Below are 24,833 nucleotides of genomic sequence, written 5' to 3'. Positions count from 1 at the left end.
GCAGAACTGTGTGTGTGTAGGCACACTTATTTGTAAATTTAGAGTGTGTCTAAACTTGGCCGTTTGGTTTCTGTCTAAAAAGGAAGAAGTCATTAAACACTATATAGCTGGAATTTGTGGAGGATAGAGTCCTTACTTGCCTTTCATTTGAATTACACTGTTGTGTGTATATGTGAAATGTGTCTCCCACCATATCTTAAACTATTATAGACATATATATACACATGCTTTGGCTGTCTTCTGTCCTTACAGAGATAGTTGCTTTGTAATATAGTGGACAGCAAAGAGCAACAAGTTACTGTGTGAGGTTAGAGGCATCAGAACTCCAGTGATTCTTGCAGATGTGGTCTGAAGTGGTGAAGAGCATCTGGTACTCATTTGGCTTTCTCTTAATCTGGGTAGTTAAATCAGCACAAGTAGTGGAAAGGTCCCATCTCTGTAAAAGGTTAGAATCATAGAATGGTTTGGGTTCGAAGGGACCTTCCAAACCATCTAGTTCCAACCCACCTACCATGATGAGGGACACCTTCCACTACACCAGGTTGCTGACAGCCCCATCCAGCCTGGCCTTGAGCACTGCCAGGGATGGGGCACCCACAGCTGCTCTGGGCAGCCTGTGCCCCTGTCTCACCACCCTCACAGTGAAGAATCTCTTTTTTATACCTAATCTAAATCTACCCTCTTTCAATTTAAAGCCATCACCCCAATATTCTTTTCCCGCCTTTAATGGAAGCAGCATATGTTTAGTATGTTTTTTTACAGGACCAACAGGAAATAGAGGGTTGTTTCTTATACTTTTTTTAATTCCTGTCCAGTGCTACTAAGGCAAACCTGGCCTAGTATATAACGTGGACATAGTATTTTATAGTTTTGCTGATATTGAGCCTAGATTGTCATGTTTCAGTAAAGTGAACAGTTTTAAATGTGTATGTGATCATGATTTGAAACCCCCAACATTTCCACAGCATTTTGAAATAGTGCTTAATGTGTTAAACATTTATGCCTTGTGGTTTTGGGGTATCACAATTAGATGCCAGCAAAGCAAAACTACCATTTAAAGGTGTAAGTGTTGCTGGAGTCTTAAACCAGAAGCAAAGAACCTTTGTTTTATTTTTCATACATGAAAAATAAAAATAAAATCCATGAAACCTGAATCTCACATTATAGAGTTGGTAGAAATTATCTCATTGTCACTTCACCAGATGTGCTCTGTCAGAATCTTACAATATTTATAAAACCTTTTTTTCCTGAAAATAACTGCACTTTGTAGTAATGCCCATGCTTGGTTTTTTATGAGATTGTATCCAGGGACTTCATTTAGTGATTGTAGTATTTGATCTCTCTAAAATCTAACAGTTTCTGATGGGTTTTTCTGCTATCCTTGCTGTACATGCTAGCCTCAGACCTCTTCACAAACAAAGTGAAATGTAAATCTTACCTTCTGAAATGCCTGTGCTTTGAGAGTCAGGGTTGTTTTGTAATTTCATTTCCAGTGGCTGCACACAAGAAGGCAGCCAAGAGATGAAGCTGGGAGAAACCAGCTTATGTTGATTGTGGATTGACTGGCATAACAACTGAGCTGTGATACACAGACAAATTGCAAATAGCAGCTAAGCTTTAGTTAGTTATTTTTAAAAACACTGTAAAATCTTCAAGGTATAGTTACTTACCTATTTTTACAACATAAAGAATAGTTGAAAAACCAATCCAGATTAAGGTAGTTCATAAGAATGGACAGGATTAAAATGAGTGGTTGGTGTCAGGACCTTAATTTTATACAGTTCTACAAATCTAAGGGGTTTAGATTTTGTCTGTGTCTCTTTAATAATAATATGCTATTATTACAATAGTTGTTATAAGGTCTTCTGCAGAGTCATTTCCTGGAATACTAATTGCAAGAGAGTTGTAAAAAGGTCATGGTTTTATATTTCTGTGTTTAACCAAGGTCAGGCTTCCTCTAACAACTTTTCATTGCTCAGAAGAGGGTTTATGACTGACCAAAATTTAAATGGGCATTTGTAATCTTCAATATTAAAACAATAAAACTAAGAATTCTCTTAGCCTCTCTCAGAATGTGTTTGTAGTCAGAATGTAGCGCTTGTGTTTTGCAGCAAGATCTTTTTTACCTAAACACTTTTAGTCATACACAGTTGCAGATCACTGCTGCATGAAAAGAAACTTGTAATTCTCTGTACCGCCTGCTGCATGAGAGAGAAAGTCAGTTGAACCTGTCTGGTTTGCTGAGCCTTGGAAAAGCAAACTTTTGGGGTGTTTTGTGGTGGAGACACAGTACTGTTGGAGAATATGTAGGCAATTCTTGGAATGGTTCTTTAAAGATTTTTCTTTTATTATCTTTTATTGCTTTCTCTCCTCTTCTGGGGAGAAGCAACTCCTGACTACCTTTAAAGTTCAGTTTCTCTAGCCAAAGCACGTGTTGCAGATTACAATAGCTAGATGCCAGAATGTGGTAACAGCGCTCTCTTTTACCAAAGCTTTGTCTACTTGCAGCTTGATAAACCATTGTCCATGCCAACTTCAAGTAGAATTGAGGGCACTGTATAGGAACCTCAAAGACTCTAGAGATAGAGTTTGCTGTAAGAGAAAACTATTTTTGAATGGCCATCACCATAAATGAGGTAACAGAACCTTCAGGAAATACCTGTGATAACTCTGACTACACTCTGGGTGAAGAAATAATCCCAAGCCACTGCCTTATAAGGCAGATATGTCTAACTGAGAAGTGATAGATCTGCCTCAGTAGGCAGAAAGCTACTCAGTTCATCTCCATCTTCTTAGAAGCAATTTGGTGTCATCCTTAAGAAGTCATTCCACTAACTATAAAAACATTTCAGGTACTAGCACTGACTGCAGAAGACTGTTATAAGCATTCTGACCTTCTTTCCCTTCCCTCCAGCCCATATAGTGAGAGCACTATAAGTTAAGTTTTCAGCCCTGAGGGAACTGTGAATAGTTGCAGCCATGCTTGCTGAGATGGTTTTATGGGAATACAAGAAAGACAAGGTCGTGTGCATGACCCCGAATATCACTGCTCATTTGCATCTGCAATTACAGTAGCATCCACAGTTAACACATTCTTCTCACAGAACCATGTTTGGTGCAGATTTTTTTACTATTACTGTGGAGAAGTCTTCTGCTTCCATCACTGGAATTACAACCTTTCCTGTGCAATTGTATGTGTGTATATTTTTATAGTAACTTAAGGTGCAGGGTGAGACTCATCTCACCTAAGTGATTGGGGCTACTTGAAAGTTCTATGGCAGTAAGCAGCATTTTCCAGCAAAGCTTACTTTAGGGAGTCTTAAAAAAAAAAAAAGCAAGCAAGCCAGTCAAGTCAGTCAACTTCCTTTTTTTTTCCTGGCTTCCTAATATTTATGCATCATTCTAATTTTTTCATTTATAGATTCTGTCTGTAACTGCTACAGATCATGAGAAATCAGAACTTTTAGATTGTATGACTATAATAACTCACTCAAGCCCTTCCTTTATCATCTATGCTGAGGCTAAAATGGGTGTATTTGCAATGATGAAAAGAGATTAAATCCTGTTCCTAGAGAATACAAGCTTTAATTATAAGTATTGAGTGCTTTTACACTTTCCCCAAAGGTTAGAAATTTAGCTTAAATATGATAGAATATGAATCTTTTGAGGGACAGGTGTGCTGTAAAGCTTAGTTAATTTTATTTCATGTAATATTTTTAACTGAATTTAAAACTCTTCTGAAACGTACTCTTGGGCTTTTAACCAAATGTCTGTAACAGAGTGAGTTTATGTGTTCACAAAAATGCCTGTAGAATTATTCTAGCACTTCTTTATGCAATAACATCCTGTCAATATATACATTTTTTCATGAAGGTGCATGTTATTTGTAAAAGCGTGAAAGACATGGCAGTTGATATGGCATAGGATTGCAGGTTAAAAAAAAAAGTAAAGTAGAACTGTGATTTTGAGGGATTAGCAGAGTCACTGTTAGAACTTCTCATCAAATTTGTTAAGGGTATTCTTGGAAACTGTCTTTTACAGCCATCTATTCAATGCAACCAATGGACCGGAGAAAAAAGACCTAATGAGCAAAGATTAATGTTTTGAAATTCCCAGATATTCAAAGGGTTGTTGAGATGCAAATACTAAAAAATAATAACTTTTATTTCTATTTGAAAGACCTCAAAGTGTTCCACAAAATAAAATTCCCAAAGTATGTAATACTGTGAAATAAATAATGTGGTGGTCTGGAGTATTCAGTGTTTCACAATAATACAGCACTGCAGACAACTTAGAACATACTTCTTACTGGTTCTGGTTTGGGCTCAAGTCCTAGTGGTTATGGGCAACACTGAGCAGCGTTAGGGACTCAAGATACACAAGCCTGTGAAGTGAATCTTCCCTTGAGTTTTCCTTAAACAGTCCAAATCCACAGAAAGGGCTTTGAACCCAGAAAGCAAAGTTTTGCTAGAAAAGAAAATAATTAATTTAAACTCTTGAGCATGACAAGAATAGAAACAGGAGAGAGTTCTAACAAATTCCCTTCTGCCAGCTTCATCCTGGGAAGTTGAGCACTTTCCTTCAGGCTTCAAGATCTCCAAGTTCATCAACTTCTAAATAGTATACTGAAAATGTTAAAAGAAACTCAGCACAGTCCCTTTTGGGTCCCTAGGTAATGTTTTTCTTCCTTGCCTTTGAGGCTTAGCTATGATCTCTCCGTGTTCTTACCAGCAGATTCCCAGTCCCTGTACTTTCTCAGTTTTCCTGCTGTGTCTCCCAGTGTGGAAGCTGTGGCTCTGGCTGAGGAATGTGGTCGATTTCTTTCAGCTGATCATACTTACTCATGATGAAAGATGGAGCTGTTTTTTCTCTTCTTCAGTGCACCTGAACCCATGCACAGCAACTACAATAATGCAAACCATTAGTTTTATTTGTTGACCAGCCACCACTTTTTAAAAGAACTTAAATTAATGCATCAGTTGGAAAAAAGTAGTCAGACACATTTGATGGAAGAGGACTAAGAAGTCTTAATGCTCCTGAGCCATGAGTTGTAAATGAGGGGAATATTGTGGTTCTTAGCCTTGATGTACAAGGAACTGTGAGGAGAATCCTGGGTTGAGATCTGTCCTAAATGTGGTGCAAGAGTTTCTAGACTTGTCCTTCTAAGCCATGAGGTCATAAGTCTTGTAGTATTTGTGTATCTTGTTTATTCTGATTTTTCAAGGTTTTCAGATAAATACATGAATTTAAATCTGTGTCCTTGTGTGGTTAAGAGGGGGTTGGGTTTTGGGGGGTTTATTACATTGTGAAAATGCAGTGGATTACAAAAGGGTTCGTTAAGGAAGGCTCATAAGAATTATTGTTCATACAGTGGAATATAGAATTTCAAGAAATACAGCAACTTGTAAAATATTATCTATCTTGACAAAAGGACACTGGCAAATGAATAAGTAAACAGAATAAACATAATAAGGAGAAATCAGTGAAACAGAAAATGTGTACGATTCTGTATCCGGAATCAAAAATTTATTTATGAAAAGGCATTCAGCAGTCACTGTCAGACACCAGCATTTTTGCAGACTAACGCTGGATATGGTGCCATATTTCTGCATTTCCAGATGCTTATGCCACTGTGGAAAAACTGAAGACGTAGGCAGCCACTACTGATGCCTGATTTTTAAAACAAGATGTTCCACAAGGAACCAATATGGGCTTGTTTACTGTGGATTTATGTTGTGTTTCTGTATCCTCCCTGCTGTGAGTTCAAATCTCCTCATGGACTTCCACCTTCCATAGTGCCTCCTGTTTCTCCTTATCACTCCCATAACCCTCGCTTCACTTTTCACCCTTACACCATATAAAAGTCATCCGCATCTGGTCAAAAGGCAGCAAATGCTATAACTGGGTCAGAGATAACCAGGCAAGCAGAACAAACAGAACAAAAACCAGAGCTCGTGTTACAGCCTTTTTGGCTCCTCCAGAGGACACAGCAGTCAGGTCTTTCTCTCTCTTCCCTGCTCTATTCAGATGCTGATTCAAAAAGAATTTATGGGAGCATTGGTTCTTTCCAATTTTTACTGATGTGGAGTATGTATTTGAAATTGGCCAGCAGTTCAAAAAGTGGAGGGAAAAAAAAAAAAAAAGGTTGGGGTGAGAATGGTGAGGACAGGCAGATAATCCAAGTAATTTTGTAAGACATCGTTGGAAACCAGGCTAAAATAGAACAAAGCTAAGCTTCATAAAAACAGGTTTTAACCTGTCTTCAGTTAAACCATTTCTTACATATAATTACACTATATATGATCACTGTTGATATGTGTAAAGTTTATTCAGTGAGTTTTCCTGTAAAAACTCCAGCTCTTTGAAGTTCCTGTTCCAGTTGTACCAGATGAAGTGAAAGTTTCCTTTTCCAAAGTTCAGTTTACCCTGAGTCTTTACTTTATTGATTTTTTTTTTTGTTGTTTTTCCTGTTTATTGCCCCATAGGAGCAGTCTCACAGGTGCTGGACAGCCTGGAAGAAATTCATGCACTTACAGACTGCAGTGAAAAAGATTTAGATTTTCTTCACAGTGTTTTCCAGGATCAGCATCTTCACACACTACTAGATGTAAGTTTTCTGTAATAAACAATTTGAAACCGTTTCTGTATGTGTTGTTCATTGGATAATATTTTGCTTTATCCTGAATATATTCCCTTTTGTTTCATATCAAAATGGTTTTATTTAGGTGTGGAATGTAATAATCAGCTAGCACTTTACACAAAAATACGGTTTAGGACGATATTTTAGAATTTTAGAATATTTTAGAATATATAAGGGATTAATGGATTAGTTTGAATTACTAACTGCTATAAAATAATTTCTCAGAATAGGCTTTTTTCTTTTGATAAGGGCTGAATTTTTTAATTTAAATGTGAATTGTAACTTTTGAACTGTAACAGATTCATTCCTTTTTTATTATTTTTAAGTAGTGTAATAATCTTAGATCCGTTCTATGGGTATTCTTACAAGTATGACATTTTTTGTGTGAAATACCTAGGTATGCTTATTTCTGTCCTATGCTTGAACACAGTATGTAATAGGCTCAGTCATTTAAATCTTCTGTGGTTCATGAGAGCTATTACTCCATAAGGCAGCAATGGGGATTCCACAAGGAAGCGTGCAAAAATTACAAAGCTAGAAGATAAAGGTTGGTGCCTCCTAGTAGGCATAATAAGGATCTGGTTCCTGTTTCTTCACTGTCTGGCTACACGTACAGATCAACTGTGATATCACATGGTTCATAGATATTTTATTTTTTTTTTCTTCCAGAAAACTGAAGTGCTCTATTTTGCAAAAATAATTTTGAAAAACAAGTAGTCTGGAGTTTGAGAGAAAAATGCTTGCATGCTACTTATCTTTCTGTGCCTTGAGAACTTCCTGTTTTCAAAGTTTCTTGTTATCACATGCAAAAAATCCTGTTTATATTTCCCAGTAGTTCTTTAACCGAGGAGGCCTAACAGGCAAATACATTGTGTTTTCTCCAAAATTGTGTGTTTGGGAAAACATACATTTAGTTTTGAGGTAGAAGTATTTGCTGAACTTCAACTCTCTGCAAAAACAGGGACCTTCAGCATCACTGCAGTCTTACACTCCATCCCTTGCACTGAGTGCCATGACCCTCATTGAAGGTCAAATTCAGAAGTATATCATGCTGTCATTGGTTTCTCTGTCTACACAGCATTGGGATCTAAAATAAAAGTCAAAAAGAAGCAGAAAAAACTTTCCCTGATTTTTTTCTGGAATATATGGATACTTCATGTTGAAGACAGAGGACTTGCTTTCAGCCAAGACAAACTTTTTCTAAAGCAATCTACATGTTCCACTGAGAAGAAACTCACAATGGAACCAAATCCACAGAGGCATAGGCTATGTCCACACTAGCAAGTACTACAACATAACAATAGCAGGTTTGTAGAGCAAAGCAGGTGACTGAGGACCCAGTGTTGACAGTTCTGTGTATTTTGAGGGCTTTTTACTTTATACTAGCTATACTGCAGTCCAGTGGACTGAAAAACCACTGGTAGGTGAACAGCATCTTCTGTTTTAGTGTCATTTGAGTGTAAATATGCTCTGGCAACACTGCGCAATGAAAACTAAAGAAAGGTACGTGGGCCTAATCAGAAGATGAATTTCAAAAATGCACTCCTGAATTAAACTAAAATGCTCATGTGGCCATATAGATGATGAACATTTTACTACTATGTCTTAAATTTAACAGCTTGGATACCTCTAGTGAATATCACAAATCCAAAAAGATGTCTATGCTTTTTACCCAGTGAAAGACATGCAGGAGTAGGAGTCATTTCTGCTATCTGATCTGCAGGTAGATGATTATGGTTGCAGAAACTAAAGAGTTTCTGAAAAATTGTTGAATGCCTTAGTTCCTAAATGCAGCTTTGCAGGGTTTTGATCTGAATGTAAACGGTGCCATATAGTTCCTTTGATGTCCAAACTCTTTAAAACGTACACTTCTTACCATTTATTTAGTGATTAGTGGGCCACCTGGATTCTGTGCATCCTTCAACTTTAAATAATTTGAGTGAGCACGTATGTCCTTCCAGAAGAGGACCCAGCTGCAGGGTTCTGAACTTGCCTGTTTGGGCAAAGCTGCTCCACAACGTAGCTGCCTGCAGGACTTGAGGAACCAGAGATAGTTAGCTGTTAAGTGATGAGGGCATTGCTCTGGCACAAGACTGCAGTTCTAATCTTTGTTCTTGATAATTGTTTATATATTTTACATTAAACAGTCATGTTCCAGATGCTTAAATCGCTCTGTCTTTTTATGTTGCATACTGCAGTATAGAAAGTTAATCAGATAGTGTGAACAAGAAATAAAAACCTGTACAGGAAGAGAATAACATGAGTGTAATAATAAAGAGCCAAAACACTTGTGTCATTCATGCAGAAAGGTTTTCGATATATATTAACCATTATTATGTTGTGAAATAACTTCTTGGGCTTTGGTAAACCAGATGGCCTTAGTGTATTTTGCTGTATGACAGGTCTACCAGATGTTAACTCATGCTTCTGCAATGCTTCTACTTCTTTCTGTTCTTTACAGTACCTGTCTGGTTCATAGTACTTCACTAATGACCTATTATTTCTGTAATGGTCTTTTATAGCCTTTTAAACAAGAAAAAAATGCAATTAATTCATACCATTTGCCATTCTTTTACTTTAAAGTCATGGTCTTACATTTAGACAGAAGGGGTACTTTTAAATGCACACTATAATAAAATATTTGTGAGAACAAAACACTATCAAAAAGCATTTTTGTTTTATTATGCTATGTGGAAGGGGGATGATAGAATCTTCCCAAAGATACTTTGATTTGAATAATACCAAATACAATTCTAAAAGATTGCAGTGCCGTGAAATACATACTTGAAAGACTGAAACAAGTTGCAAACAGTATTATTTGAAAGGATAGCTTTTTCATTTGAGTAACTTGAATGTCGGAGACTGGTTTCTGTTTATGCATTGATACTATTCCAGTTTCTTTCAGAACTCTGAAAAATCATCAGTTGTACTTGGATGAAGTTCTGTCAGGGAAACTGTTTATTCCTCTCAGAGTATCTGGGATTAATGAGGCCACTAGAACAAGTCACCTGTAAAGCATTATATTCCACTAAGTAGGAATTTTCTAATTTGTTGTAAAGTTGTGGCTGTCGCTTTGTATTAAAACTACTGTTCCTCTTCCTTGGCCTTTTTCCACAGTTAAATTTGTTTTCATGTTCCTACTCTTTCTCAAGAGTCATCCTTATTTTTAGATTAGGCACATGATGATAAATCACTGCTGCTGCTGAAATACCTTCTTTTGCTTCTAAACTAACTTTCTGAAAGCAAAAAAAAGACAGACAATCTTTGTGTTAAGAGTGCAAGTTTCCCACATGTTGGTTTTTCCAGGTAATATAGATCACAAAATAGAAGTCTTCTTTCTCAGTAATTCATTAACTTAGGTGCTGTGAGGACAGGCACCTCTGAAGGCCATAGAAAGCAGGATTCCTATTATTCCATCAGTTGTTTTTAATTGATTCATTTATGTATGTCGGTTTAGATAGCTATCTTAAGACCGTCTTCCACTTTACTTGGGTGCCAAAGCTGTTCAAACAAAGTGGGGGAAAGGTGCCAGCTACTTACAAAGTAATTTATATTCACTCTGGGCCAAATCCTGCAATACACCAGCATATCCTCATGTGGGCATATTGAATAGTTTCATTGTCTGATTTTTTTCATCAATTTAAAGAATCCCTCTATTGTGTTGAGTGGATTTTCCCTTTACAAAGAGTAAAGAAAAGGGCCTTCTAGAAGCAACCATTTAAAAATATCCACTACCTAAAAAAAATTTACTGATTAATAATTGATCTTCCTTGTAAAGTAAAAGAGTAACTTTGGGTTGGACAGATTATTTTTTTTTCTTGCTTCTGTTAGAAATGTGATGATCAAAATTTTAGTGAATGCTGTAGGGCATTCCTCTGTGTGACTTAGAACTGTCTGGGTTTATGCCTATATAAAGCTTTACAGAGCGTTTCATTCTGGTATCCAATTTAGATCGTGAAGAATGTAATAAAGTTAAATAAAGGATATAAATAACTTTATGGAAAAACAGAGTTAAATTTAAGTAGTGAAACAGCTTTTTATTACCACTGACAGATTTTTAGAACACTTATCAAATACATGAATTAAGATATTTTTTTTTATTGATTTTCATGGAAGAGATCCTAGGAGGCATTGCTGTCTTATGTCAGCAGTTCTGATAAAGTAGTTGGAAATAAATATGAAGGGGTTACTAATTTTGGAGGCATTGGTGTTTGGCTATTTTCTGTATCATGTCAAAAGCTTTTACTTAATGATTATTTGTTTTGAAAAGTATACTGGGCTTCAAGGTTGTGCCTAATGGGGAAGATCTTCACATATTGTATTTCATCTCTATCGGTACATCAAAGGAAGCAAGGTTTGCTAAAAAGTAAAACCAGAAGCTGCTGTTTTCTGCAGCTGCTGACATTGAAGGAGACAAGAGAAATCATTTTCCTGTTGAGTCAAGTAGTTTGGTCACCTCTCCAGGGACACTTTCTGTGGGTGATTCTGAATGCAGATGTCGTTTGATTTACAAGTGAGATTTTTGCTCAGCAGGAGAACAATATCAGCTTTTGTGTGTCTGGGGCCTCTCTATGCTACTGGCTTTGTCTGAGTCTGTCTGTCCTGAGTCAGATAGTTCTCTAGCCTGATATCTTTTGGATGTTAGCTTGAGAAGTTCATTACATTATTTTCATAGATGGAATCGTTAAGGTAAGTCTTGTTATTTCTGTGAGTCTTATCTGTGATAGAAGCATTATGAACTTTTAAAGAAGTTTATTTTACCTTTTGCTGGCATAGCATATTACACACATATGATTTTAACTAAATGGAGTTAAATACATTTTGGAGTAGCTATATGTATCATACCTATATGTGTAGCCACTTCTTCCCTTTAGAGTTTAAATTATATTCACAGTGCATTTAAGAGAATCTTCCTTTTATGTCTCCTGTCCTCTGCTGCCAATAGTAATGTTTCAAAGGAGCACACATCCGTGCACACTTCAGAGTTCCCTTAGTATTTCTTTTGTACTCAGTCATCCAAACAGATTTGGTCCTGAAGTAAGTCCAGACTTTTAAGGAAACTTATTTTCTCTCTTGCTAGAATGAATGTTGTTGGGACCTCAGCTTAGCCTCTCAGATGGCTGGCTAAAGCTTTCTGCTGGAGTTGTTTTGGATTGTTCTGTTTACTCTCTCAAGTGTTGGATGTTGGCACAGTAATTGCAAACAATTTTTGTAAAAGTAACAGTTACTCAGCAGTGTCCAGCCATGGCTGATACGGTAGTTCTCTATGCGAAAATGTTTTAAACTCTTCATACATTTATCCCTGATTTGCTTTTTTCTGAGCAGTGTATTAATTTCACAGTTCTGTTACATACTTTGGAGAAAAACAAGGCAAGAGACATTTTGATTTCTATTTTCCAGGACGTTTTAATTTCCTTCTTCCTTTCTTTTCTTTTAAATCACAAGTAGGCTGGTGGAATATATATCATATGATACAGAAAATAAAAGCAGCTGTGTATAAAAAGCTCAAATATTTTCCTGAATCATCTATTTTTTCTAAGTTTTGATTTGAATAAGAATGGCTTTCTATGTGCATCACATAATGTGGTTCATGTTTTTTGGATCAAGATTGGTCCTTACTGTCTTGAATACTGATTATGTTAAAACTAGTAAGTGGGACATGTTTTAGTGAAACATGAATACATTTCTTTTGCAGAAACAGATCAGAAAGTGTATGTATGCTAGATGTCTTGCTAAACTCCCTCAGAACATGTTATGCTTATGGGAAATAATCTTTTCCCATTTTTTAAAATGCCTTGTTTTCCTATTTTTAATTATTCTTTAATTGATATCTTTGTAAGACAAAAGCAAATGGAAAATATTTCTTAAAAAAAAAAAATAAAAAAAAAAAAAGAAGAAACTATGTTGGCAGGAAGGCACCTTGCTATTTGGGGAATCAAATCTGGCTTTTATCCCAGTCCAGCAGAGGCAGCGTGCTCAGCCCCAGGGAGTGGGAGGGACTGTCTCACTGCAATGGAAGCTCCTTTCCCCAGTAGTGTAGAAGGAGCAATGACCAAGCCTTAGGGAGAACTGAAGAATTCCTTCAGCAGGTGGGCTGGATCGTCATCGCCAGTGCAGTATGCTTTTTGTCTAAAAGGTAACTTCTCCTCAAGGCCATATCTGAAAGAACACTAAAAGCAGAGGCTATTCTAGAATTTCTTCTGTATTATTTCATAATCATTTTCTAAAATACCTTCCATTTTCAACTTGCTCTATACCTTTGCATTTCATTTTCTCTGTTCTTTGGATATGTAGTTCACTGTGCTAGTCAGCATCATCTCATTGTTTTCTTGTTCTTCCTGTTTCTCTGTCTTATAAATTTATAGAGAGAATCAGTCTTAATTTAATTTAGTCTTCCAAGCAGAAACCATTTTTGTTTCATGATAATATATTATATAATACTGATATATGACTGCATCTCTTAAACACAAGACTAATACAAATAAGAATTAACAGTAACTTTTTTATTGCTTAAGGTTCATTTTTGAGAAGTTTATCCACCACTTTCCAACAATGCAAAATTCTGGGTCACATTACGTAACACTGTGATAGTTGCTTTGTTACACTTAAACTGTTTTCTTTCTAACTAACGTTCCATCATTTCTGAGTATTTATAAGGATACTACTGCTGTGGTGAATCATCAAGTGAAATGCAGCTTAGTAAAGTATGTACTTCAAATGAGAATTACACTATTTAGCCTATTCCTCTTGACCTAATGTTATCCTTCCTGTGTCAGTGGTGTGTCATTGTGTCTGTGCAAGTGTGTGTGTGTCTGTGTGCACCAACATATCTTACGCCAAGAGTATAAACCCATAGACTTATTTTTAGTATGTGGAATTAGAAATTCCCTTGATTGCAGTGTATTTTTATCTTATTGGGCCCTGATCTGTCAAAGAACACTTGAATTATATTCCTGGCACTTGTAGAACATTTAATTAACTTCACTGATACTGTTTTAAGAGCATCGTTTTCATATTCGACTTTCTGTATTTTCTTCACTTCTTTTTATGTTGAATATAGTTCAAGTTAGTTGCAATTCATTTTTAACCATAAAGGCTACCTCTCTGGGTGGTGGGTTTTTTTTCATATAAAACTTAAGATTCTCAGATTTATTACTTCTCCAGGAGCTTGGGACTTACTGTGAGAAATTACAAAAATAAAGAAATGCTACAGTGCGTGGGATACAGTCCACAAATCTTGAATAACACTTCTGCTTTGTTGATACTGGGAGCTTTCTTCAGAATAATATTTCACACTTAGTTTACATTAAAATAACCAAAGGCAATATACTAACTGCCCAGTAAGTCATGCTTCTATCTTTGAAGACAGTCAGGCCTCACTGTCTCCTACTTCAGTGATTCAAGTAGCTGGCTGGTACATGTTGAACTATTATTTGTACTAATGAGCTCATTGCAGTACATTTTTATTCTCAGTATATCATTACATTGCAAGATATGCTCAATAACACAAAGCAGGTGAGAAGCTGTGTTCATTGCCAACCCTCTGTAATCATTGTGGATTTTTATAGTTTTATATGGATTCTATAGCCCGCTGGGATGAGGTTCATGGTCATTAGCATCTTTTCTTCAAGATGGAGATCTAACTCTGAAGAATTAATTCAACTGACAGAATTGGGAATGATGCCTGTTTAGGCTTCACCTGAGACTATAGTTTGTGGTATAGGTCATTAGTCCATATTGGAAGGGGGGCACAAGACAGAAGCAAATATTATTCTGTGGGGTGTATCAAGGTGTTGTCCATGTAACATTACCCATTTTGTAGCCCTGTGTTGAGGGATTAGTTTTCCCTGGTTCTTATAGAATTATAGGATGATTTAGGTTGGAAAAGACCTTTAAGATCAAGTCCAACCATTAACCTAACATTGCCAAGTCCACCACTAAACCATGTCCCTAAGCACCACATCTACAAGTCTTTAAATACCTCCAGGGATGGTGAATCGACCATGTCTCTGGGCAGCTTCTTCCAATGCTTGACAGCCCTTTCAGTGAAGAAATTTTTCCCAGTATCCAATCATAACCTCCCCTGGCACAACTTGAGGCTGTTTCCTCCTGTTGTATCACTTGTTACTTGGGAGAGAAGACCAACACCCACCTGTCTACAGCCTCTTTTCAGGACTACCTGTAGCGAGTGAGAAGGTCTCCCCTGAGCCACTTTTTCTCCAGGCTAAACAACCCCAGTTCCCTTAGCTGGTCCTCATAAGGCTTGTTCTCTAGACCCTTCACCAGCTTCATCACCCTTCCCTGGACTCACTTCAGCACCTCCATGTCTTTTATGTTTCCTTTTTTCTGATTAGCTGTGTGGTGTCATCTTAAAAGGTGGTTTGCCTTGTTTTTATTAAGATCGGTTTCAATTAGATATCTGATGCAGAAAAAAAAGTGACTATATTATTAAATAACGGGATTTTTGTGTCCTTGAAATTACAAATATGTTAAAGTACCTTGTAAAGTAATGATCTGAGCCCATGCCTTTCACAACAGTACTACTGGTACATTCCAGAGTGAGAGTGGGGTTTTTTTAGAATTTCATTGTGTTGATTTTCTGACTGATGTGCTAGTTTTCTTGGCACTGCTGTGTGCAAAGCAGTACCTTTATCTCATCCTGATTTTATTTCTTTCATCTTTCCAAAATAAGTTAAAATGTTTGCAATGTGAACAGAAAAAAATCTGGTTTATGATACAAGAATGGAGTTAAGACTCAAAAAAAGTTGGCTGGAGGGACTTGTGGCAGAATTCCTGAAGTAAAAAAGGATTAAATGGCATACTGAAGATGTCTTGTAGTGGAGGACTGAAGGGTACCCTGGATATCTGCAGTCAGCTTATGGCAGCAGCAATTTGAGTGCTCATTTGAGTAGGCAGGAAAACATCTTAGTCAGTCTACTGAAATCTAAATCATTTTTGTTTTGTCACTATGATTTTAAAGTGTAGAATGTGTTTATTTAAAGTTATTCCATCCCACTTTCCAATCTGAGAGAACATGTGTTTGCCTACATGTATCACATATGATCTTGAATTTCCCTTAATTGCAACCTCTTCCTCTTTGGCAGGATACGTACGTGTAACTGTCTGGTGTATCTTAACATCAGCTAGCACTTGTTGAGAAGTGCAGCTTCTACAGTCAAGAAAATTTATGAGGAGTATTAATGTGAGTTTTTTTCAAAATATGAGACAAATTACTAGGTTGGAGTCCTAATTTATGGTGAAATGTAATGCTGTCAGATACTGGAGTCTGGATTCATTATACATGAACGAGGCATTTAGGGGCACATGAAGTTAAATAGAAAAAAATAATGTCTTGTGTGATTTTGAGGAGTAGCATACCTGTTCATTATCGGTACTTCTGTGACACAATTAAAAACTTATTGGTAAATATGAAGCAAATCAAGGGGCACAATTTAAATGAATGGTTGGGGGGAAGAACGCACACGCTGCAGTTTATTTTGTAAGAATACAGTGCTTTCCTTAGCTCTTTCACCTCTGGAGTGTGAAGGCTTTGAATTTAGATTAAGTGCATAGCACATGGTAATTTCTACTAAAAAGGAATACATTCTACAATACAGCTAAAATTTGTTCAAAGCTCATGTATGCTGAAAGTAAAAACAAATAGAACATACAAGTCAGATATTACTGAACAGCTTGGCATTTGACCATGTGGTCTGAACCAGTATAAACATAAGCATGTCTTTGAATCTGCTTTTAACTGTAGCAGTTTAAAAAATAAAATTAGATCAAAGGTTGATTTAGAACTGTGAAAATATTTGATGTTCTATGAAGACTGTAAAAAGCAATATGCTGTGTAATACACGTAAGTAGAAATATTTCTTTTATCATTTTAAATGCTAAAATTGCTGCCTGTCCAATCTAGCAGTGTAAGAACTGCAATTAAAAAATTATTACACCCACATGCATAAGCACAGTGTATGGATCTGCACAGATCTGTATAGTCTTAGTTTCAGATTTGCACTTTGTGTAACCTCCCCACAGTTCATAGCTGCCTGTAGTTTCACTACAGGATTGTAACCTATGTAGAGAATCTAAGCTTGGATACATTTTCACTTTTAGAAATTTTGATCAAAAAATAGATACAACAGATATCCCAACACTTAGCTACATAACAGAATGGAAAAGCTTTTCAGTGCTCGATACCTTAACCTTCAAGTTCCCCTGGCATTGCCAAGCATACAAAATATGTCAATGCAAGATTTAGATGATAAAGTATTGAGCGGTAATGTATGTAATGCCACTTGGCATCTTTGCCTATGGCCAACACTGGTAAAAGGCTGTACGTGTTCCTTCCAACTGCCATGTAACCAAATTGCTACCAATAGACAGGCGCTGTGAAGGCGGCGAGGATGCCTTTTTCTTTCTGGATGCCTGTTGGATTACTATGAAGGCAGTAGTGGCTGTGCATTTCTTAGGGGTTGGGGGGATGTATTTTCCATCTGAAAGGAAGCCTATGGTCATTTCAGGGTTCCACCTTAGTAAAACAGATACCATTATCTGTCACCTTCTCTCCTGTAATTTATATTCATCCTCAGTAGAATTAACCTTCATCATTTGTGCTTTACTAAGATGCTGTTCTGGCAACTCAGTAGGACCACATCTGACAGGCAGTGTTTGTTGTGTATAACACACTGAAGGGTCAAGGAATTTTATTCTAGCAGTTTTTGAAGTAGATCAGTTAATGTATTTCCTCCTTCTCCAGCAGTAAAGACACTGACCACTAAGAAACACATAGTATCCTCTGCATGCATCAGAAATGTGGTCGTTAATAACCTGTTAACATGTATTAGACATTTTCCATTTGGCATTTAGCTTCATTGGTGCGTCAGTTTTGCATGGTCAGAATTTCAGGTTTTGTGTATGCAATACAATGAAATTTGTCATTCTTACTCTCTAGAAGACAACTGTTTGCTAATCAAGTGCATTGGAAATTGAACTAATGCACAGAGAAGAACGTTTTTCCCAGTTTGGTTAGGTGTCCTCTCCTCTCTTCTTCCCTCAGAAAGTTAAGTTCTTGATTTAAAATAAAACAAGTGAAGAAACCCAAATGTAGAATGATCCCAGAAAAAGGAAGCAGCTTGGAGTACAATTTTAAATTCCATAGGGTTGATTGAGTTTACCTGACATTTTGTCTTACCTGTTGTTGTAGGTAAAGGTGTAAGAAAATCTGTGTTTATGTTCATTTCTGACACAGACAGCAGTAAGTGTAACTCAGTTCTGCAAGTAGCTCATTATGAGTGTGTAAAAATACAGATGACTTAAAACCAAGTTGCAGTTGGCCTGTTTTGCAAATAAAAGTTCCTCTAAAAATTAAAAGAAGAATATGTGTATTTCAGTTCTATCACATAAATAATCAAAATTAAAGTGAAATTCAGGGGTTTTTTTGCTACTTTACGGATTTTTTTACATAAAAGATAATTCATGTGTTGCATGAATGTGAATATGTGGAAGGAAACTGAGTATTTCAAATTAGCATAACCTCTGTCAGGTGTACTGAAAGTCTGAGTGCCTGAAGTAACAAGCTGCAGTGATGACTGTTCTGTGGCATGACAGAAACACACACTTGTCTGTTCAAATAGAATTTATGTACTGATTCAGACTGTCTTATTCAGTGGATACTGTGGCACGGAATCTTTGTTTTAGTTGATAAACTACTTCCTGAAACCTTCTTTTGAGGTAGTTTTGTTCACTCTTTAATTGCACAGCATTTCAGTGTGTAAGGAACTTGAATGCAGAGGTTGATCGTACTCCTGTTCTACAATAAGTGTATCACGCAGAACAAAGCTTGAAGCTGTGGAGGGCTGTAATCTGTAATGCTCTAGAAGTCACAAAGTAGTCTCAAGTATGCTTCGGACTTTCATACAGGAGAGGACTGTAACATGTGCTGTAAAATTATGCTGGGAAATTAATTTTAGGTCACTGGTGCTAAAATAATAAGTGAGCTTCAGGCACAGCCCTTAACAGTGAAAAACAGAAGGTTTAAAAGAACAAACTGTTTTAAAACTGAGATAAAGCCCCTGCTGACTGACCTTGTTATTCAGTGTGTTTTCCAGTAGGAATTGTTACCCTCGGGGGTGTGTTTCCTTGAGGGCGTAGAATCCCAGGGAAAGAGGCACCCATGGAAAGGCTGTAACATTTTGCATAGAAAAGGAGATGTGAAGCAGAACTGGCAGAAGAAAGAATTAATTGGTCTATCAATTATCTAATTGGCTCTTTCATTTTAAAGCTTCTTTGATATTACTGCTTGTGAATATTTCATTCAGTAGGTCATGGATTTCCCTCAGACCTGCAGCACATGAAACCTCTGGGGTAAATGGAGTACCACGGCAGGGAGCTGGGAAAGGTAACAGAGCCACAAGCCTATTTGTTACTAACTGTTGCTGTGCAAGGGGCAGCACCTCCACCCGAGACTTTTTACATGGTACAAAAACCTAAAAAGCAATGAAAAACAGTCCTCTAATATCACTGTGTCGCATGTGGTTGTGTTGTTATCCTGCTTTCAGCTGGGATAGAGTTAATTTTCTTCCTTAGTTGCCAGCTGGAGTTAAACCATGACAGTCCTTCAGAAAGCAAAAGTCAAATATAGAAGGACATGTTTCATTGATTATTTTTAGATGTTTCAATTCAGGGATTTAATATTTGAGGCTGGAAACCCAGTATCTGCCTTCCCAAATAGTAACTGAATCCTCACAAAACGTGTATTTGTGTTGAAAGATCATGGGGGTTTGTGCTCTAGCAGGTCAGTAGCTCTTGTTTTAACAAAAGTTTCTCATTTGCATCACAGAAACTTCCAGAGTTTGGGTAGATAAAATAACTTACTGATTACATTGTGTGACCTAATTTTGATTACATTCAAGGTTAGTTAGAGAGTGAGGCTAAATGTCTGCCGGTCGGGATATATCTAAACTTTTAAGTGTTGACGTTGAATGGGGGATGTGTTTGGACAGTATTCTGACTCCTCTTACAGGAAATGGTTAAAAAGGAATTTCTGCGCATCTGAAAAACTAGTCAGAAGAGAAGAGTTTGTTGTTTTGTCTGCCTGCCTGATTGTGGATTAGGCTTTGGGCTGTCTGCTTTAAATATCAGAAGAAAGGAGTTCCCTTTGTACAGGCAGAAGACAAAAAGTCTTGACTCCTAGGAAAGCTTGTGGACTGATACTGCTACTTGACTTGTGGGTATTCTTTTCATAGTACTTATGTTCTAGCATGCAAAATTTAAAGCAAAACTCGTCTTTTCAAGAAGCAGTACTATTCTGTTAATTAGCTATAATGTCAATTTATGTTTGCTATATCAAGTTTGGTTAATATATCAATTATGATTGCTAAGTTTTTCTAAAGAAAGCTCTTAATTTTGGTCTTCTGTGCAGCAAATGTAGAAGAACTGGTACTGAGAAGTGAGACTGAGATGCAAAGTATTCCAAAGTCTGAAAATTCCAAAGGTTACAATTGCTGTGGCATTTTACAACATTTTTTTTTAATTATTAGAAAATTTTAATTATGTTTGTGCTTATTGCTGAGTTAAATTGTTGGAGGTTGGGCTGCTGGAGTGAGGGCACAGTTATTTGCTGGAAAATAGAGCATCCCAGCAAAAAGAAACCCCATCATTAGGGCACATACAGATTTTGCCCTGCTGAAAGTCTGTTGGCATTACATACAAAAGTATTCTGTTGAGGACAGTGAAGAATGAACCAGTTCATTCTGTTCCAGAAGAAACCACCGTTGGTATGGTCCCTGAAGGAGGTAGAGTTGCAAGGCTGCCTAAAGACAACAGCACTGTAAACAGGCTGGTGTGCTGTGATTAAAAATGTGTAGCTAACTGCACATAGTAATGTGTTCTGTACTGCAGGAGTACATAAAGCCTGGCTGTAATTGTCATTAATGTTTACTTTAATCTATGATGTGTGCAAGCATGTTTTATTCAGAATTTTCGTAAACATTTTGTAAAAATTTTCATGTAAATGTGTGTTAGATTCATATGTCCAAGGGAACAAACGTTCTTAGTGTGTCTAAGTGAAACCTCTGAATTCAGATGCTTTCAGAAATGAACTATAGAGCTGTAAATTCCTTCTTCTAAATTGCTTCTGCTATAGCTATTCAAGTGCAAAAGTATTTGAAAAGTATTGCAAAACAGTCTTTTTTCAAAGACAGCAAAGAAGGTAGGACTGCTTCACCAGTTCTGGTACATTAATGCATTGTATAAATTCCTGCTTCTCTTACCAGCTTCTGCTATGTTCTGCTGGAAAGCTTCTAATCATCTTCAGTAAAGACTAATTATTGTTGGAGTTATGTGGGTTTTTTTAAATAGGCTTAATAACATAATGCTAAAAAATTCTGTTCGGACTGAACACACAATTACTAAAATTGGAAATAAGAAATACAAAGTATCTTCTGGATTTGTCCTTGTGTTTATATGAGTGCATACCAAACAAGAGACAGTTTAGAACCAGGCCTTTGTTTTTAATATCCAGAAAAATTCTGTGAAAGCATTATTGAAATGGTATATTGATGAAATTAAAATATAAAGCAACTACTAAAAGGTACTAATACTTCCTTTGTTTCTGGGTTTACTTTTTATCACTTCATATGTTTTTAAAGGTATGGATCTTGGTTGTATGTTCCTATTTCTGCTTTGACTACATAAACAGTTAATGTAGAAACAGTACTTCTGATACAATCTTGTACATAATATTATTTTAATTTCTCCTAAGGATCCATTAGAAATACATAATGACATGTGAACCTGGGCAAGATAAATGGTTCATGGGGTATTGCTGTACATGTATTTATAGATTTGAAAACAGTTTTGTCATTTTACTGTCTTCAATGTGTAATAATTGCATTTGTCTTGTGTATTGTAATTTGTGCCACTACTCTCCAAAATAATTGAGTATTGTAATGCATTATACAGAGAGAAATTGCATAGCCTGAACAAAAGGTTATTTCCAGATGAGATATGAAAATAGACACTGAGACAGTTTGGTGACAATACTGATTGTCTCCACTAGGAAATTTCCTGTTGCTAACATCAAATGTCAGTGATAAGTACAGCTGTTCTGTTGTTAAAAAGCAATTTAAAACAGCTTTTGGTCAAGACAGTGTTCACCATCATTTCAGTAACTACAACTAAAACTTAAGAATTTGTGGGCCATCTATGAAAAGACAAAATAACCTTGATGTCATCAAAGCCATGGTCAGCTCCTGTTTTAAAAGTAATTAGGAGCACAGTGATAGTAACAACTACCTGAACATCTACAGTGTGCTTTAAAAAATTGTGCAGGAATTGACAAACTATGGTTTTCTTTATGTCATTTGAATTTTTTCATGTGGAAATCTTCTTTGACCATTAATAACTTCACATACAAAAATAAACCTTCCACTACTGCTGTTGACTCCCTTTAGGATAATTCATAAAACACCAGTTTTATTGGTATAGATATAATTTTTCAATAAATTACAAAATAAATTATTTACACTGAAATTTTAAAGCTTAATCTATTTCTTAGGGAATAGGTGGCTATGAGAAGCAATTTTAATTATGTAGCCTGGTCCCCTTGTAAGCTAAAAACTCCGTGAACTAATTGAATTAGAGTATGCCATTTCAAAAATGTTTGTTTCTGATATTTTAAAAATTTTCAGGAAAGTATATCCATTACACACTTAATTACCTGGAATATTGACATTTGTGCTTTAATTCTACTCTGAAGTTCTTCTGACTACTTCCTTTTACTTGGATCATGTAATAGTTTTGTCATTTAAACTGACTTCCCTTATTATCAAACCTCTGTCGTCTTTAACTATTTTGTAATATGCTATGGGGAGAGATTTTGGATTTTTTTTGAAAGGTTTTCCTGAGCCTTCTCTGCCTCTTCACATCTTTCCTATATTTTGAATGTGGAACTGAACAGTTATCTATTGTGGGCATGCCACCAACACATGTAACAGTCTTATTTCTTAGCTGATATTCTCGTTAGGGTATGGCATTTGGCTGTAGTCTTCCCTTGGGGAAACTCATACATTGGTAACTTCATGCTTTCTGACTGCCTGAGATTCCTCCTTCCCCCTGCCAAGATAGTACCCCCTCTTCTAAGTATCGTTTGTATTCTTTGTTCTTAAATGTATGGTCTTTTATTTGGGCAGAAAATACGCTTTTCTTTTTCCTTGCATGCAGAGCTTAAAGTACTGGTAACCCAGTTAAACAAATGAGAATATGTATTCCTTTTTTACTTTGATCAGTATACCTCCATGATATGTCCCTGGTTTTAATTTGTAATTTGCCTTTTAAAAATGCTTTTCAAGTTGTAGAGGCTCAAATTTCTTTTCAGATTTATTGTGGGTTACGTTTGCTTCTTGGTTTTTAGAGTTAAGATTGGACAGAACTTTAGAGAAAAGCACAATGTATTCATATATTTCATGGTGCAAATGTAATGCAGAGTAGGCTGTTTGCATAGTGTTTCCATGAGACTCTGGAATGAGTGCCTTCCACTGTAACGAGCTTTGGGTGCAGAGTATCCAGGAAGATTCTCTAGAACAGATCTGCTTGTGCTAGTGAAGCTACCGAAAATATATCCTTTCTCTAGTTGAGACCTTCTTCTACCTCCGGAAACAGTGAATGCATCCCATGCTTGGGTAATACATAGGCTTAAAGCCTTAACGCACATGTGAAGATTCTTTTGTTTAATTACTGTCAGAGCCCCTCCTACTGCTTTGGTGCCTTGGAAGCCAATCTCAGTAAGTAGCAGTCCTGGGAGGTGAAATTTTAAGTGCCATGCCTCAGCATGAAGGCTCTCCAGAAAAATAAATGTGCCCTTGTTTATTCTGAACTTTGCCTTGATTTTTTCTAAACATCCTTAGAGGCACTTTGCTTCCTACTTTCCTTTTTGCCTCCTTGCTAGTCTTGAAAGGTAACTGTCCTGTGACAGTGACAAAAAGTTGTTTCTGTAAGCTGCTGGTTGTTTTGGGTCACAGTAACACAGCAGCTTGAGTGAAGTCAGCAACTTCAGCGATGCAGCTTTTAAACATTTGCTAGAAATACCTCATAAAAATATTTTCATGCTACCTTTTCTGTAATTTCATTAATCTTAAACAGGATGTGTGTGTGACTCTCTTAGAAAAAGATATTCAATAATATTCATGTTGGGTATCATGCATTTTCACCATCTCCTACTGCACCTTCCTCAGTATGCAGTGCTTGATGCAGTTTCTTAACAGGTGAATATATGTGATACTTAATAATGTGGAGTTGCTGGAGTTCAGGTAGTTTTGTTTCCTTAAGAAGAAGTAAAAACAAATAATTGTATGTACAACTAAAGTATCTCCTGAACTGCAAGCTAGCAGAAAGCTTTTATTTTAAAAACTTCAACAGTGGTCAAGGCGGCTTAAGCTATTGAGTATAGCAGTGTTTTGGCAGCACAAGGTGAAGTTGTTGGGTGTGGGAGAAACTGATTTAGCTTGACTTTTCTACTTTTTTTTCCCCAAAATAGTGGTATAACTGTCATGCAGGCAGTGACATTGTTTCTTCTTTTTGTATTAATTTGCATATGGACCTGAAACATTCAACATGTGCATTGGATCGCTAAGGAGAACAAGGAAAATAATGATGATATTGGATTGTATTTATTGTGATTTACATCTCTTACAAAACTGAATGGTATTTCATGTGAGAAAGAGAAGAGTGTACTTCTGTAGCTTGACAGGATTTGCTTTTTCAAACACCCGAGGCCATCCTCAGCCACCAGTGGAGCTGTAAGCTGCTCAGAGGAAGCACCTGAGAACTCCTTGCTGAGCAGCTGAAATGGGGGGTTCTTACCAACTCATCTTTTACAGCATCAGGATTTGCTGGAGGTGTTAAGAATCCCTTGTGTATTTTGAATGTTTGTTACATATGCTATTTTGAATTTCCGTTTAATTTTGAGTATTTCCAAAGTTGAGAGAGTCCACAACTACTCTGGGCAGCTTGTTTCACCACCCTCACTGTGACAAAAACCTCTCTAATGTCCTAAACGTAGTTATTTGTATCTCTTTTCTGCCTTGTATTTCAAAGTAGTAGTATAACATAAATAAGGAATAGTTATGGGCGTGACCATCTTTATGTTGTTTGAAATGTAAGCCTAAAGTCTGTAATTTGAAAATAGTAC

The 24,833-nt window shown here is 36.6% G+C and overlaps 1 protein-coding gene across 23 annotated transcripts in view; it reads left to right on the top strand.

The window, feature by feature from the left end:
* Positions 1-24,833, top strand: part of CASK (calcium/calmodulin dependent serine protein kinase) — a 226,172-nt gene that overhangs the window by 154,227 nt on the left and 47,112 nt on the right. For all 23 annotated transcript variants that reach the window (XM_055803008.1, XM_055803020.1, XM_055803009.1 and 20 more), the window contains one exon: positions 6,486-6,607. In XM_055803008.1, the coding sequence (XP_055658983.1) occupies positions 6,486-6,607 (122 nt within the window). The remainder of the gene's footprint in view (positions 1-6,485; positions 6,608-24,833) is intronic.

The sequence above is a fragment of the Falco peregrinus genome, chromosome 4, assembly GCF_023634155.1.
Source record: "Falco peregrinus isolate bFalPer1 chromosome 4, bFalPer1.pri, whole genome shotgun sequence".
In the NCBI taxonomy this organism is placed as follows: domain Eukaryota; kingdom Metazoa; phylum Chordata; class Aves; order Falconiformes; family Falconidae; genus Falco; species Falco peregrinus.
Note: the sequence above shows the minus strand (reverse complement) of the source record. Positions and strands in the feature narration are given on the sequence as shown.